The following is a 16427-nucleotide window of genomic DNA, read 5'->3' as shown; positions in this document are numbered from 1 at the left end:
CCAAGTTTTGTAGGAAGTAACTGAGACAGGATTTTACATCCAGATTTACGAACAATGCCCATGTTCTGAACCACCACTGACAGGAAAGTTGGGCATTCTACTTTGGCCTCACCACTTCATCTAATGTTCTGAAAGTCAAACTCAAGTGTTTTCATCAAACTCTGTGTGGATTTTTACTCCCTTCTACTGAGAACTTTCTTACTTCATTGATACTGAAAAGTCCTGTTTAATGTATTTCATTAAACATTTATGAAACACCTATGCTAGGAAAGCACTGAATGAAGAGACGGGGGAATTCAAAGATTGATAAGATAGCCCCTGACCCTCAAGTTTCTTACACACTAGTGGGAAAACAAACTCATACATAATATCACAAAGGAGTAATCTTATGCAATAAGACGCAGAAACACATTTACACACTCACTTCAGATGACACTAGATTTATGGGAATTTCCTGGTACCTAAGATTGAGAAATAAAGGAATCCTTAACTAATTTTATATTTGCTCCAAAAATTTCACTTATTTTCCTCTTAATATAGGCTAAGCATTGCTCCAAGTACTTAAAAGTATCGTTTTATTTACCTTTCACAAAAATCTGTAACTGTGGATATTATTATGATTATCATTTTACTGATAACATAAGGAAACTATGATACAAAGAGGTTAATTATTTGCCTAACATCACAAACTCTGCAGTTTGACTCTGATACATATACACTTAACCAGTATATCTTCTATAATATAACCATTTTATTAAACAAAATAAAGAGGATAAAGGGTGAATAAAAGCCAGGTGGAGAATGGGATTTGTGAAGGGAGATAAACAGATATTTACTGCAGTTGAATATGGAATTTAAATATGTTTCTCTATACCCAAGGCAAAATGGGAAATAACATGATTTACATAGACTCCTAATCTGAAAATATTCACTAAAAACTAAGAGAAATTCATAATTAAGGCCTTACATGGGAATGACTTTGAATGATACTGTATACAATGTCTTATATGACATTTATTTAAATGTCCCAAAACTGTTACTTGAGCCAAGAACAAGACAGTAAGTTCTGGGAAGGCATATGAAAATGAATTAACATGGTATGATATGTACCTTTTTACTTGATGAAGAAGGGAATGGCTGCTGGTTAGCATTGTTGTCAAACTGTCGGTCACAAACCATTAGTGGGTCATGAAATCCACTAAGTCAGAATCTGTTTGTTTTGTTCAATTGTATGTGTCAGGGGGGCACATCTCAAGTTTAGAGATAAATATTTTGTAATAAAAGTTTCTGTGTCTATGGGTTTATATGTGTGTGTCATCTTATATATGGGATTCATGTTTCTTTACAATATTTGAAAGCCACTGCCTTAGCTTAGCTTCATCTTGACTATTAGTTATCTCAGTTGGGATCTTGTCAGGCCTCCATAAAAAACTGTACCATATTGAAGTCACTAGAGAGTGTTTGGAGTGTAGCTTGAGTTGTTGATTAAAAGGATATCCTCATGCTTTAGATTTCAGGCAAAAAAGTGGACATGAAGTCGTTTTGTTAGCAAAGAGGTTTTTATTTAGATGGAGGAGAATCTCATTTCTGCAGACAGTGGGGACTGCAGGAATGGGTAGCGAAGGGACAGAAGTATTTCTCATGAAGCAGGAGATCTATTTGCTCTATTCAAATGATTGAGTGCCTGCCCTGACCCTGCCCCATCCACAGGATGACCATGTGACTGGTGTGTTTGTGACAGTCCTACATCAGTTTTCCTGGTGTAATTATTAATAGCTTACCCTTCCACTCTCAAACATGTCCTGGTTGGATGATACATTACATGACCATCCTTTCAGCAAGCAAAAAAAAAAAGGAAAAGTCTGCAAAGAAATATTTGTAGGGAAGGGCTATGGACTAAAGACATGTTATCCTTTTATTTAAATTATGATTTCCACATGCTTCTCTTTCTCCTGGCAAACTCTCTGAGCCACATTTGTCAGAGGATGCTCCACATTTTCCTACTCAAGAATATCAGTAAAGACTAGAGAAGTGTTACTCACATCAAAGCTCATGATTCATAGTTAACTGAGCACCTATGAGAATTTTGTTAATTTTATATTTCATTTGAGACTATTCTAAACTTCAATAAAAAACACACAGAGGCATACTGTACATCATCTTGATAGTCACAATAATGTGCGTGTGTGTGTGTGCATGCTCAGTCATGTCCAGCTCTTTCCAATCCCATGGACTGCAGCCCACCAGGCTCCTCTGTCCAGGGTATTTTCCAGGCAAGGATACTGGAGTGGGTTGCCATTTCCTTCTCCAGGGAAATCTTCCTGACCCAGGGATCAATCTTGCATCTCTTGCATTTCCTACAAGTGGGCAGGCAGATCCTTGACCACTCCAGTGCTTATGGTGTTTCTGTTATCAGTAAGTGAAAACCAAGTAGTACTATTTTAAATATTTGTGGAAAAATAATCTAACAAACCTCAAAGTGTACTTAATAAACAAATCTGGATTCATGGACAGATGGAGATAAAATGGCATCCTAAGACACCACAAAAATAAAGATTTTTCTGAAGTCCCAAATAGAGAAAACTGGAGGAAAAATGATGGGATGCATGATAGTCAAGACACTGAACTCCAGAGCCCTATACCTTAATAATAGATAATCATACCCAGATTTTAAGTGGCAGTGTAGGTTTTCAACAGAACAGCATCATCTGAAATTTTAAATGAATGCTACTTATTTCAACTTTAAAAACTTTTAAAATTTTTATAGGGTGTTATAGATTTTTAAATTGTATAAAACTATAAATATACAGAATATTACACAGGTCTGTTTGTAGCTAAATACTTAATAAAAGCACTGGGGCCGCAGAGAATTTTTTTCTCTCTAAAGGGGTACTTATATTACCAAAGTTTGAGACCAATAAGAGTGAAAAATATCATGCTTGGAAATAGACTGAGAAAAAAGCAAGAGAAACAACCAGACTCTCTGGTACATCGATATGTGAGCAAAACAGAATATAACTCCAAAGAGTGTGAGCTGACATGGGCAGCTGTACTTGTCAACTGGACTCTCCTGCCTGCTTCTCCCTGGGATGGTTCCATTGCCTACTCGGATCTTCCTCTTCTATTTATTAACGTCTCTTAGATTTATGTTAGTTCTCTACTACTGTCTGTCTCTTTCTGCCCATGACTTTTGTACCCAATATTAGTCTTTAACTTCTAACTCAACTATAGGCCAGAGAAATTTTTTTAAAAAGAGATTGGATTAAATAAAACAATACTTAAATAAATACTTAGAACAATTGTCTGTGATATAGTAATAACTCAAAACATTTTCACTTCCCATAATCTATTTTACTTGAAAACTTAGGTAACCAAGGTTTAGAAAGTTTAAGACCTATTTACTGTCACAGATCAATTTAAAGGCAGAAGTAGTTCCAAATAACAATTTCCACATTAAAAAAAAACAAAAAACCCTGGAGTAACTGATAAGTTTACAGAGAATAAGATTTTTCTATCATTCTGCAAGTGCTACTTTAATAATCTGTTTTTTTACTGTCCTTGATGTGCTGAAGTACAACTTCCTTCTATTTTAAGACATTCTCATCTACTGTTCTGCCCTTGGATATTCCTTGTAGGTTTGAAGCATCCTCCAGAAGACAATTATGGATTTATCCATTGGCATTCCAACCTTATTACTGAGCCTATTTCATTTTGAGATTTTCCCATACTGTATGCATGCCTAAGCATGCCCATAATATAGTGGATTCTCTATTTAATTTACATCTCTCAGTCAAATGCACAAGCTTTTGAAAATGGTTTGACTATTCTTTCCATTTGCCATTAAAAAAAAAAAAAAAAACTAAGTATTGCAGCCAAAAATATATTTATACAGCTTTCAGACAGGAATATAAGAGCAAAAAAAAAAAATACTATTTTAAAATGTCTAGATCACTTTGAAAAAATTACATCATATCTTCTAGAAGAACTCTAGCTAATTATAGAGTGGGAAATACAAGTTATTTAAAGGGTATCCTTTAAGTATTCAATCAATAAGCTGGAACACTTTATACACTGTGATAACAGACTTCCTCAGTAGAATTATTCATATTTTTATGAGGCCAAAAAGCATGTAATTGTGTTTATGTATATCTGTGTGTGAGAGATCTCATAGCAAGAGAACCTAGTATTAAATGCTAAAAGGACTCAGATTTCATCCTGAAGGCAATGGGGAGTCACCGAAAAATCTTAAGCAGGGGTTCTGTTGTAGGGTTTTTTGTTGCTTCAGCTGCAGTAGAGAGCATGGATGGTGTGGTGTGAGGCAGCAGGTGGAAAGGTGAATTGTGAAGAAAATTCAATAGTTCAGGTGACCTTAACTGAGGCAATGCCAAAAATACCAAGAGAGAACAATAAAAAAGGAAGATTTGGTTATTATCAAGAGGTGAGAGTGAGGAAGAGGAAAGAGAAAAGATTAACTTCCAGGTTTCCAACTTGTGAGGACAGGATGGTGGTGCTTCTAAACAGAATGAGGAGTATACACCCGGGAAGATTTCGGACATTCATTCCGATGGCCATAATTTTTCTCAGGGAACTAAGAGGTGGGAGCACCTTCTGAGAGAAAAGAGCAGAGTGTTTATACAGATGAGTTGTGGAGAACAGTGGAAGCTGGGAAAAGTCATTAATGAGAATGGAAAAGGAAGCTGGCCAAAGAACAGTCAAAGTTATTGAGCAAGTTAAAGTCTTAGGAGAGGCAAGTGAGCATGCATGTGTAGTGAGATCAATCTGCACAGGTGTGTGAATTTACAAAAAACATCAATCTGCACTACTATATGATTTTCTTTTTTTCCCAAATAATGATCATCCATCTCCATACATCAGTGTAAGCATGGACCTCTGGACTTATCGAGAGTTGCAAGTTTAAATCCCAGACATAACAGAATGCAAAAGCATGAAGGAGCTGAAAGCACTGTGAGAAAAATTTTAAGTTATCAACCATAGGGTCAAGGATGGGTAAGGAGAGGAAACCAGGAAAGACAGTAAGGATTTAAGAACAGGGGTGCCAAGAAAATTGGACTGCAGTTTTATTGAGAATGAGAGAGTAAGAAAGCTGAAAGAACAGAAGGGACTAAGATTAATTTTTCCTAAATGGAAAAATTCTAGATTTGTTTTGTCCAATATGGGAGCCACTTGCCATATGTGGCTATTTACATTTAAATTCAATAGAATTAAAAAATTGTGTTCCTCAGTCACACTAGCCACATTTCAAGTGTTCAATAACCATGCAGGGCTACCACATTGTCTGTATTGGCCAGGGTGGATAAAACATCTCCATCATACAGAAAAGTCCATTGGAGAGTGTGGCTCTAGATAATGCCAAATTCTAGGAAATTTGCAGGAGTGTAAGTTGAAGACAATTGGAGACGAAAGCCATTGGGCAAGAGGCAGTAAAGGAATCAGGAAGGTGGAATGTTTGACTGGTTTCCCACAGTGATATTGAATTCAGCCTGTGATAGGAGTTCCAGTGAGGAAGATATGAGCTAGATGCTAAAGTCCTCATCAAATGTCGGGAGTGTGACCAGATAGATGAATGTGTAAACTTTGCTGAGAGTTGTAATGTTTTTCCTAATAGTGTATCCATAACCCTTCAGGACTGTAATAGTGTCCTTTGCTTCTGAAACATGCTAGACAGATTCAATCTAGACCCAACCCCAGAGTGATATTCCAAACCCCACTTAAACCTCTCCTGAACCATTCTCCTGGTTCAAATATCACCTCGGTTGAAAACTATATCAACAGTAGCTTCAGCCAATTGAATACTGTGGGGTGAAAAAAGAACCTGTTAACTCTATGTTGTCAGGTTAACTAAGTAGCTGAAAATAATGCATCTATGGCATAGCTTCACAGGCAAGATTTAACAAAAACTATTTCTGCTAGGATATATGATAAAAAGTCATCACTTTGAAGAAGACAGGTAGTTTCGGTATGTCAGTTGTGTTTATTGGCCTTCCCAGGTGGCACTAGTGGTAAAGAATCTGCCTCCCAATGCAGAAGATGCAAGCGACACGGGTTATATCCATGGGTGGGGGAAGATCCTCTGGAGAAGAGCATGGCAACCCACTCCAGTATTCCTGCCCAAAGAATCCCATGGACAGAGGAGCCTGCTGGGCTACAGTCCATAGGGTCGCAAAGAGTTGGACACAACTGAAGCAACTTAGAATGCACACACATTGTGTTTGTTAAACACATTTGTTATAATCTAGGATTTACACTTCGGAGAAGGCAATGGCAAGCCACTCCAGTACTCTTGCTTAGAAAATCCCATGGATGGAGGAGCCTGGTAGGCTGCAGTCCGTGGGGTCGCTAAGGGTCGGACACGACTGAGCGACTTCACTTTCACTTTTCACTTTCACACATTGGAGAAGGAAATATGGCAACCCACTCCAGTGTTCTTGCCTGGAGAATCCCAGGGACTGGGGAGCCTGGTGGGCTTCCGTCTATGGGGTCACACAGAGTCGGACACGACTGAAGTGACTTAGCAGCAGCAGCAGGATTTACACTTAAGACTTTTTATGATCAAGAGGGGTGGCTATCAATGAAACTAGTTATATTGGCTTGTCATGGCTAAAAATATCACACAAAACAATTTCCAGTGGCATATGAGCTAGGTGCCACCAGCCTTCCCTTTTCTTAAGCATTGACAGCTATGAGCTACAAGACCATAGCAATCCTGCCCTACTAACATCAATTATGAGTCAGCACAAGTACTCCGGTCCTCTCATTCCTCAGTCCCTGATCCCAGAAATTACTGTAGTACCAGAATGAGGGTAAAGTTTATCATTTTGCAAAGGTTAGTAACACTTTGGATGAGTAAATGAACAATCGCATCCCTTAGCAAATATAAGCTAAAACAAGCCCAGTCCCTCTTTCCTCCTATCACTATTGCTAATCCCTCTTAATTTGCCCATTCTTGTTAATATCTGCAATTTGACTTTCCCTTGTTTTTAAGAACTAGGATGTTTTTAAGAAGCTGGATGTTTCTTATTTTTCAATAGGCTATACAGTTTTAGTCTGTTGATTCTGCTAGGTTATATAGTTATTTGTGTGTAATGGGCTCTTCCACAGCAATATGCAGCAGAAAATTCCTTTTGACAAGCCATAGCAAGCTTAATTGAGTCATGACGTTTGCCATCAAACAGCTTCCAATGAGGCAAATGGTCTTTTTCCTAAGGTAGCCTATGCTTTCACCCAGTTTCAACATGGCTATATGATCTCACATGACCAAGGAAATTACTTCCTTCATTTATGAAACGTTACAGAAAGGTATGGAGTTAATATTTGATTGAGCTAATTAAATTTTCAAGAGGAATATGCTCCACGAGGCTTTCTTCCCCCTTAGATTTAGTGAAACCTCTTTTTACAAAATCTTAGCATTGAATTAACAGGTCAATTTTTAAGTTTGCTTTTCCACTCTATAGTTTAATCATTCCCTAGTGAGAATCCCAAATCAATTCTTTTAAAATTTCCATTCTAAATGTTGCATAAGTAATATTAATAGAAATGACTCTTATCAATATAGCATCTATGATTCTTTCCCACCGACTTTGCAGCCTGAAGGCATTCCAAATTCTGACATCACTTTTAATGTTTTCAGGACAGATGCTGTTAGGGCTTTCAGCACAAGTAGTAGATAATCAGCAGACATTAGTTAACTTGTGAACCTTCATCTGAATATCCTTCAGATACTCAGGGGATCTGGGTGATATTAGAGCGCCAATGTCAGCCTGAAAAGTAACATCAGTAATGGGCATCATCCTTACTTCCCTCCCCAGTGCAGCAATAAGGCAAGGAAAAGAAGAGAGTAAACCATTGATTTGAACCATATAAATGAGATGAACATAAATTCTGCTATCTGTTATATTCATCCCCAATGCAAAATTTACCTAACATATAACACAAGTACTCCCATTCAACTGCATCAAAGGACTTCTTGGCATCTAATAAAATTGTTGGTACTGGTTCCAATTTTCTCTTTGTATTTCAGATGAGTTGCATTAGCCTATGCAGATTATCTGATGCTTATCTCCAGACATAAAGTCTTTCTTGGATAAGGGCCTATTAGATTTGTGATTACTTCGTGTAGCAAGTGTTGTGGTATCTATTATTTTATGCCTGCTGACATTGTACAAAAGGATATTTTTCATAATACTGTTAAGGGAGTAACATGCAATCTTCAGTATAAGGCTATATGGATACGTAATAGTATAAAGAACTGTAGGCTGCCTTGATTCCAAGCCACTGATAATATCTGATGCTTTAAAAAGTCAGTACAAACCATTTAAATGCATTACATTTATTCACAGTCTATTTCTGAAACTATGGGCTGTTCAGCGTGCTGATGGCAGAGAAGTTAATGTGTTGGTAAGCAACCTAAATTTTTATAAAGCTAGTCTGAAAGTAACTCAATGCCACAGAAAGTAATATCAATTACTCCTTGCTTTTCAGTCGACATTGCAAGGCTGCTCCAAATTCCTACTCTTCAATTCAGCAAAGGAAAGGAAGGCATAGACTATCTCTATGGGAGATTTCTGGGTATTGCAACCACAAGAGGTACTTCTTTCAGACAGGGCCTGAAACACTTCAAAGTTGGAGTTCTTCCCTCAAGTGTTACTTAACCTTTTCATGCCCTGAGAATAGGGAATTGCATATAAGGTGAAAGCTGAGCAATGAAGAATAAGGCTAAAGCCAGTTGGTAATCTTTAGGATTCCTTCCTATAAACTATATTCCGTGAGACAGCAGAAGAGTGAGAAGGAGCTGGACTTTGAAGCTAATTTTAATCTTGGTTCCATTCTTTATTTACCAGCATAGATTTGGCCAGCTAGGAACAGCACTAAAATTGGGTTTTCTCATTCAAAAAAGTAGTCACGATACTCACTCTTGGAGTTGTTTTAAAGTTCAAAAAGGTAACAAAGAAAAATATTTACTGCTCAATGAATTGTCAGATGTTTCACTATAATTATTGCTAACAATAGTGAGCTATCCTTTCCGTTCCGTCGCTCAGTCGTGTCTGACTCTTTGCGACCCCGTGGACTGTAGCCTACCAGGCTTCTCCGTCCATGGGATTCTCCAGGCAAGAATACTGGAGCGGGTTACCGTTTCCTTCTCCAGGGGATCTTCCCGACCCAGGGATCGAACCCGGGTCTCCCACATTGGAGGCAGACGCTTTAACCTCTGAGCCACAGCTATAGATATATCTAAATTTGCATTTTTCAGGAATCACAGAAAGGCCTAATCCAATGACATACCAAGTATTCAGATTAGGCATTGTGTTGGGAAAACAATGACATTCAACAAAGTGCAATGTGACAACTTACTTTCCGATTAATCTACACAAAATGGACTTTTTAAACATCACAGTAAGTGAAGGCAGGATTCCAAATTGAAAAAACAAACCAATGAGGACAAACTAAATACACACACACACACACACAGAGGCAAAAAAAATCTTTTCCATTATTATTACTCTTCTGTATTTACCTGGTATATCTGATTGAGTCCAAGAGATCCAGCTTTTCTTCAAATATATTGGTTGAAGGTACAAAAATAATTCTTTCTAAGACTCCCCAGTTATATAGGTTTGCAAATCAAACAACAAAACAATAAATGAGTAAACAGTCTCTAGTGTAAATGCACAGACTGTAATAATTCAAAAAGATTCAGATTTAACAGAATTTTGTATTTATACCGTTTTTTTTAAGCTATTTTTAAATAGATGGAATCTTTCAAAATACACTACCTAATGTTTCTTAATAGTGGCAAAAATATGTTTGGACTCTGAGTGAAGCAATTTCTAGAGAAAACAGATGATCCAAACCTGAGGCTAAAACTCTAAGTATATACACAGAAAAGTACACAATATTCCCAGGATATGTGTAAACAAGGAGAGCCACTTCATAAATGGTACTGGGTTTTGGTCATAGTATAATCCACTTTCATTAGGCATTTCCCTCTTGGGCATTAATATGTGACATCATACTCTCAGATAACATTTCATAACGGAGTGAAATAAAAAGCCCCTCCAGATTGCAACTGTAAGATAATCAGATTCTGTAGTGCTCATTATGACTGCAATTATGTAGCAAAACTCTCCAAATATAGTTCAGTTATTGTGGTTATTAATCATACTGGTTTTGTTTCAAGTACTTGCTTTATAGCCTGCTGGATAGACTCCATTATTCTACAAGCTGAATGTCGAAAGTTAACATGTGCATGTGAATCTGCTGTTCTAACGGCCTTTCAACATAATTTACCCTTTCAATCTGTATTTGTGAATACAAAAAAAAATAACGGGGGAGAAATAAAGCTGGTGTCAATAGAGTCACTGACCTTTGCAGTAAACAGAAGATAGTTCTTAACGAAAAACAACTTGGCAAATAGGAAACTTATTTTGCTAGATCTAGAAATACTGCTGCCGAAGAAGTTAGTGTCAGAATACCAATCAGTTCTTACAGAAAAGGGAACAAAAAAACCTCAGAGAATCTGTATATTTGATAAGGAGAAAAATGATGAGGGCTAGGAAATGTGCATTTTTAAAGGTTCAAAGCACCAACATTATGAATAGAATGTATTTCTAAACATTTTATACCTAAAACCATATATGACTATTAATTTAACTACAAAAGGCAAAGTAAAATACAGTAGATTATATAGAACAAACACCATCTGCAGCGTCTTAAATCATTACTATAGAAACATTTCTAGGAAAAAAAATACACCTGAAAAGTTCTGAAATGCCACAGTATTAACTAAATAGGATTCCAATCAGATCCAGGGAAAGTGACTTCATTATTATTTAAACGTTAACATGCAGAGAGACTAGAAAAAGAAATATAATACATGCATGTGTTATCAATGGAACGGTTCACAAAAGGCATATCTCCAATTTCAAGTCGTCCATGATTTTTTCAATTTCGCAACATACATTGGGCCCCAGGCTTTGCCCTTATCTGGAATCACCAAGAGCCCACACTCCTGGCCAGTGGGAGCAAATGTGAAGTCGTGGGAGCAAGTCCTTGCCATTTCCGTAATGTCCACAGGCATGATGTTTCTGTAGGAGTTTAAAACTTCACTGATCACATCTTGATTTTCTGCCTTGGAAAGTGTGCACGTAGAGTATACAAGCAGCCCTCCAGGACGTAAGGCCTTAATTGCAGACCTGTGTGTAATCAGGAAAATGCAGATTGATTAGATACATTAACATAGAACTATGGAGGCTGAGGGCAAGAAAGCTTATGTACTTGAAATTAATCGTACTCTGACTCTGACTGTAATAACTTTGGGTGTATAGTCTTACAACTATTCCTTTCTAATAAATCCCTGAGTGACTAGAAAAATGATAATCAGACCAATCCACATGGGGAAGACAGAGAGTATGTTTGCGCACTTTCTTGTTTTGTTCTTCTAAGGACAGGAGGATGGAGGTGGAGTATGGAGTAACTCGCTTCCTTGGAATATACTGTGTGGCACTAATGGATAAATATCAGTAACCTCAGATATGCAGAGGACACCACCCTTACGGCAGAAAGTGAAGAGGAATGAAAGAGCCTCTTGATGAAAGTGAAAGAGGAGAGTGAAAAAGTTGGCTTAAAGCTCAACATTCAGAAAACTAAGATTACCGCATCTGGTCCCATCACTTCATGGCAAAGAGATGGGAAAACAGTGGAAACAGTGGTTGACTTTATTTTTTTGGTCTCCAAAATCACTGCAGATGGTGATTGCAGCCATGAAACTAAAAGATGCTTACTCCTTGGAAGGAAAGTTATGACCAACCTAGACAGCATATTAAAAAGCAGAGACATTACTTTGTTCACAAAGGTCTGTCTAGTCAAGGCTATGGTTTTTCCAGTGGTCATGTATGGATGTGAGAGCTGGACTATAAAGAAAGCTGAGTGCCGAAGAACTGATGCTTTTGAACTGTGGTGTTGCAGAAGACTCCTGAGAGTCCCTTCGACTGCAAGGAGATCCAACCAGTCCATCCTAAAGGAGATCAGTCCTAAATATTCAATGGAAGGACTGATGTTGAAGCTGAAACTCCAATACTTTGGCCTACTGATGAGAAGAGCTGACTCTTTGGAAAAGACCCTGATGCTGGGAAAGATTGAAGTCCGGAGAAGAAGGGGACAACAGAGGATGAGATGGTTGGATGGCATCACCAACTCAATGGACATGAGGTTGAGGAGGCTCCAGGAGTTGGTGATGGACAGGGAGGCCTGGCATGCTGTGGTCTATGGAGTCGCAAAGAGTCGGACACGACTGAGTGACTGAACTGAGCTGAACTGAACTAATGGGTAGGTGGAATGGAGCACCTGGATGTCAAGAAAGTGGTTAGGATTCAGTAATAGATGATGTTATGGGAACAAACAGGATTTCCCAGGAAAAGGACAAGAGAAAAAAGTGGACTAAAGACAGACATCAAGAGAATGCCTATATGCAAAGCAATCAGAACTTAGACAAAATTTAGACGGCTTCTCCAGCCGAACATGTAGCTTCAAGGAAAAGATGGAAAGGAAGGTTTTTTCCCCACACCAAGGGGAAGATTTGAACATATCTGCAGATGCAGATCCAGGAGAACAGTCCCAGGACTTCAGGCTTCAAATGGAGGAGATTGCTTCAGAAAAGATGGACTCCAGCTCTTCATCTGAAACAACAAGGGAGAAGGAACTGGGATGTTCTAAGGTAAATGGAAGTTCATGATAAATCGTCTTGATAAGAGTGGAGTAGGAAGCAAGGTCATCTACTGAGAGAGAAAACTAGAGAAGTTTTAGTCCTGCTACTATGGTTATAACCCCAGAGAAGTTACTAATCAAGAACTTCTCTCTACTGGATTCAAGAGCACAGACAGACCCATTTCACACCTATATTTAAACAACTAGAACACATCCCAATAATTGAGGCTTCTAATGAAGACCAACATTATGCCTGCAATGCAGGAGACCTGGGTTCAATCCCGGGGCTGGGAAGACACCCCGGAGAAGGGAATGGCTACCCACTCATGTATTCTGGCCTGGAGAATTCCACGGACTGTATAGTCATGGGGTGGCAAAGACTCAGAAACAACTGAGCAACTTTCACTTTCACAGTGCTTTGTCTCTCAGTCGTGTCTGACTCTTTGCAGCCCCATGGACTGTAGCCCTCCAGGCTCTTCTGTCCATGGGGATTCTCCAGGCAAGAGTACTAGAGTGGATTGCCATGTCCTCCTCCAGGGGATCTACCCAACCTAGGGATCGAACCTAGGTCTCCTGCACTGCAGGTGAATTCTGTACCATTTACAGAAAGTAAGTTCAAATTCTGTTTTCTATATTCAATTATTAAAGGATTGAAAAATTCTAACTCAAGACAGGCAAACTGATGACAAGATTTTTTCCCCCTCTCTCCTTTAGACATCCTTAAATATAATGTGCTGAAAAATGTACTAACTCAAAACAATAAAGTAAAAAGGACTGAGAAACTCATTAACTAACAGTGAATTTCAACCCTTTTCTGAAATATGCCATGTAGACAGAGGAGGAGGAGTGAATGAAGAGAGTGGAGACAGAACTGCAGCCACAGAGGGCACAATCTGACCTGTCAAACTACAGAGGAAAAGCACGCGGTGTTACAGGAGTAAGACGTGAAAACAAAGATAACAATTCAAAGCATGTATACTAACTACAGATTTCAGACTCCTATTTATGGCAAGTTGGACAGCCAGGTAAAAAGTTGGAAGGTGTTTTTTTAATTGAAGTATAGTTGATTTACAATGCTGTGTTCATTTCTGCTGTATAGCAAAGTGATTCAGTGATACATTCTTTTCCATTATGGTTTATCATAGGATATTGAATATAGTTCCCTGTGCTACACGGTAAGACCTCGTTTATCCATTCTATGTATAATAGGTTGCACCTGCTAACCCCAAACTCCCAGTCTATCCCTCCCCCACCTCCCGACCCCCTTGGCAATCATAAATTTTTTCTCTATGTCTGTGAGTCTGTTTCTGTTTTACAGATAAGTTGATTTGTGTCATATTTTAGATTCCATATATGTGATATCACAGTATTTGTCTTTCTCTTTCTGACTTGCTTCACTTAGTATGATAATCTCTACCTTCATACATGAAGGCATCATTCTATTGCCTTTCATGGCTGAGGAGCATTCCATTACATATATATACCACATCTTTATTCATTCATCTGTCAATGGACATTTATGCTGTTTCCATGTCTTGGCTATTGTAAATAGCACTACTATGAACATTGGAGTGCATGTATCCGTTAGAATTACAGTTTTCTCAGGATATATGCCCAGGAGTGGGACTGCTGAATCATATGGCAGCTCTATTTTTAGTTTTTTGAGGAACCTCCATACTGTTTTCCAAAGTGACTACACCAACTTTCATTCCCACCAACACTGCGGCAGAGTTCCCTTTTTCCCACATCCTCTCCAACATTTGGTATTTGTAGACTTTTTATTGATGGGCATTCTGACTGGTGTGAGGTGCCACCTCAATGTAGTTTTGATTTGCATTTCTCTAATAATTAGTGATGCTGAGCATCTTTTCATGTTCCTATTGGCCATCTGTAAGCCTTCTTTGGAGAAATGTCTATTTAGGTCTTCTGCCCATTTTCTGACTGAGCTGTCCATTTTTCTGTTGTTGCTGTTGTTGAACTGCATGAGCAGTTGTATATTTTGGATATTAAACCCTTGCCAGTTGCATTGTTTGCAAATATTTTCTCCCATTCTGTAGGTTGTCTTTTGTTGTGTTTATGGTTTCCTTTGCTGAGCAAAAACTTTTAAGTTGATTAGGTCCCATTTGTTTATTTTTGCTTTTATTTCTATTGCCTTGGGAGACTGGCCTAAGAAAATATTGGTCCAATTTATGTCAGAGAATGTTTTGTCTATGTTCTCTTCTAGGAGTTTATGGTGTCTTAAGGCTAATATAGTTTTGCCAAGAGACTGCAGAATGAAGCGGGGCAAAGGCTAACAAAGAGTTTTGCCAAGAGAATGCACTGTTCATAGCAAATACCCTCTTCCAACAACACAAGAGAAGACTCTACACATGGACATCACCAGATGGTCAATACTGAAATCAGATTGATTATATTCTTTGGACATGAGTTTGGGTAAACTCCGGGAGTTGGTGATGGACAGGCAGGCCTGGCGTGCTGTGGTCTATGAGGTCGCAAAGAGTCAGACACGACTGAGTGACTGAACTGAACTGAAAGGTGTCATGTCTCACATTTAAGTCTTTAATAATTTTAAATTTATTTTTGTGTATGGTGTGAGGGAGTGTTCTAACTTCATTGATTTACATGCAACTGTCCAACTTTCCCAACACCACCTGCTGAAGAGACTGTATTTTTTCCATTATATATTCTTGCCTTCTTTGTTGAAGATTAATTGTCCATAGCTGTGTGGGTTTATTTCTGGTTCTCAGTTCTGTTCCCTTGACCCATGTCTGTTTCTGTGCCACCACACCATTTTGATTACTGAAGCTCCACAATATTGTCTGAGGTCGTGGAGGGTTATGCTTGCTTTGTTTTTGTTCCTCGGGATTCCTTTCATAATTCTGGGTCTTTTATGGTTCCATATAAATTTTTGGATCATTTTTTCTATTTCTGTGAAAAATGTCACAGATAATTTGATAGGGATTGTATTAAAACTACAGATGGCTTTGGGTGGTACGGCCAAAGTAACAATATTAATTCTTCTAATCCAAGAGCATGGGATATCTTTCCATTTTGAATCATCTCCCTTTTCCTTATTTAATGTTTCATATACTTCTTAGTATATAAATGTTTCATTTCTTTACATTTATTCCTAAGTATTTTGCGAGCGGTGTGATTTTACAAGGTATTCTTTGCTTTTTTTTTTAACATTTCCTTTCTGACATTTCATTGTTAATATAAATAAATGCAACTAAATTATGTATGTTGATCTTGTCTCCTGCTATACTGTTGAAGTCATTTATCAGTGCTAGTAATTTCTGTGTGGAATCTTTAGGGTTTCTACACATAGTATCATGCTACCTGCATATAAGGACAATTTTATCTCTTCCCTGAAAACTGGAAAAAGTTTAATCTAAGAAAGTTGAATAATTATTTAGGAAGACCTAAGGCACTCCCTCAGCAGTGGCCACAAGACAGGGAAAGGTCAGTTTTCATTCAAATCCCAAAGAAAGGCAATGCCAAAGAATGTTCAAATTACAGCACAATTGTACTCATCTCACATGCTAGAAAAAACATGCTCAAAATTTTTCAAGCTAGGCTTCAATAATACGTGAACTAAGAACTTCCAGATCAAGCTGGATTTAGAAAAGGCAGAGGAACCAGAGATCAAATCGCCAAATTCTGCTGGATCATCGAAAAAGCAAGAGTGTTCCAGGAAAACATCTACT

At 38.1% G+C, this 16427-nt stretch overlaps 1 protein-coding gene across 1 annotated transcript in view; it reads right to left on the bottom strand.

Moving 5' to 3' along the window:
- Nucleotides 1-489: 489 nt before the first annotated feature.
- Nucleotides 490-16427, bottom strand: part of NSUN3 (NOP2/Sun RNA methyltransferase 3) — a 70344-nt gene continuing 54406 nt past the window's right edge. The window contains exon 6 of the mRNA XM_055393952.2: nt 490-11210. Within this exon, the coding sequence (XP_055249927.2) occupies nt 10940-11210 (271 nt within the window). The 3' untranslated portion in view covers nt 490-10939. The remainder of the gene's footprint in view (nt 11211-16427) is intronic.

This window comes from Moschus berezovskii, chromosome 1 (genome assembly GCF_049115385.1).
Source record: "Moschus berezovskii isolate FMDL1 chromosome 1, NW_MosBer_1.0, whole genome shotgun sequence".
Taxonomy (NCBI): domain Eukaryota; kingdom Metazoa; phylum Chordata; class Mammalia; order Artiodactyla; family Moschidae; genus Moschus; species Moschus berezovskii.
The sequence above is the reverse complement of the archived record's forward strand: the minus strand, read 5'-3'. Positions and strand labels throughout refer to the sequence as shown.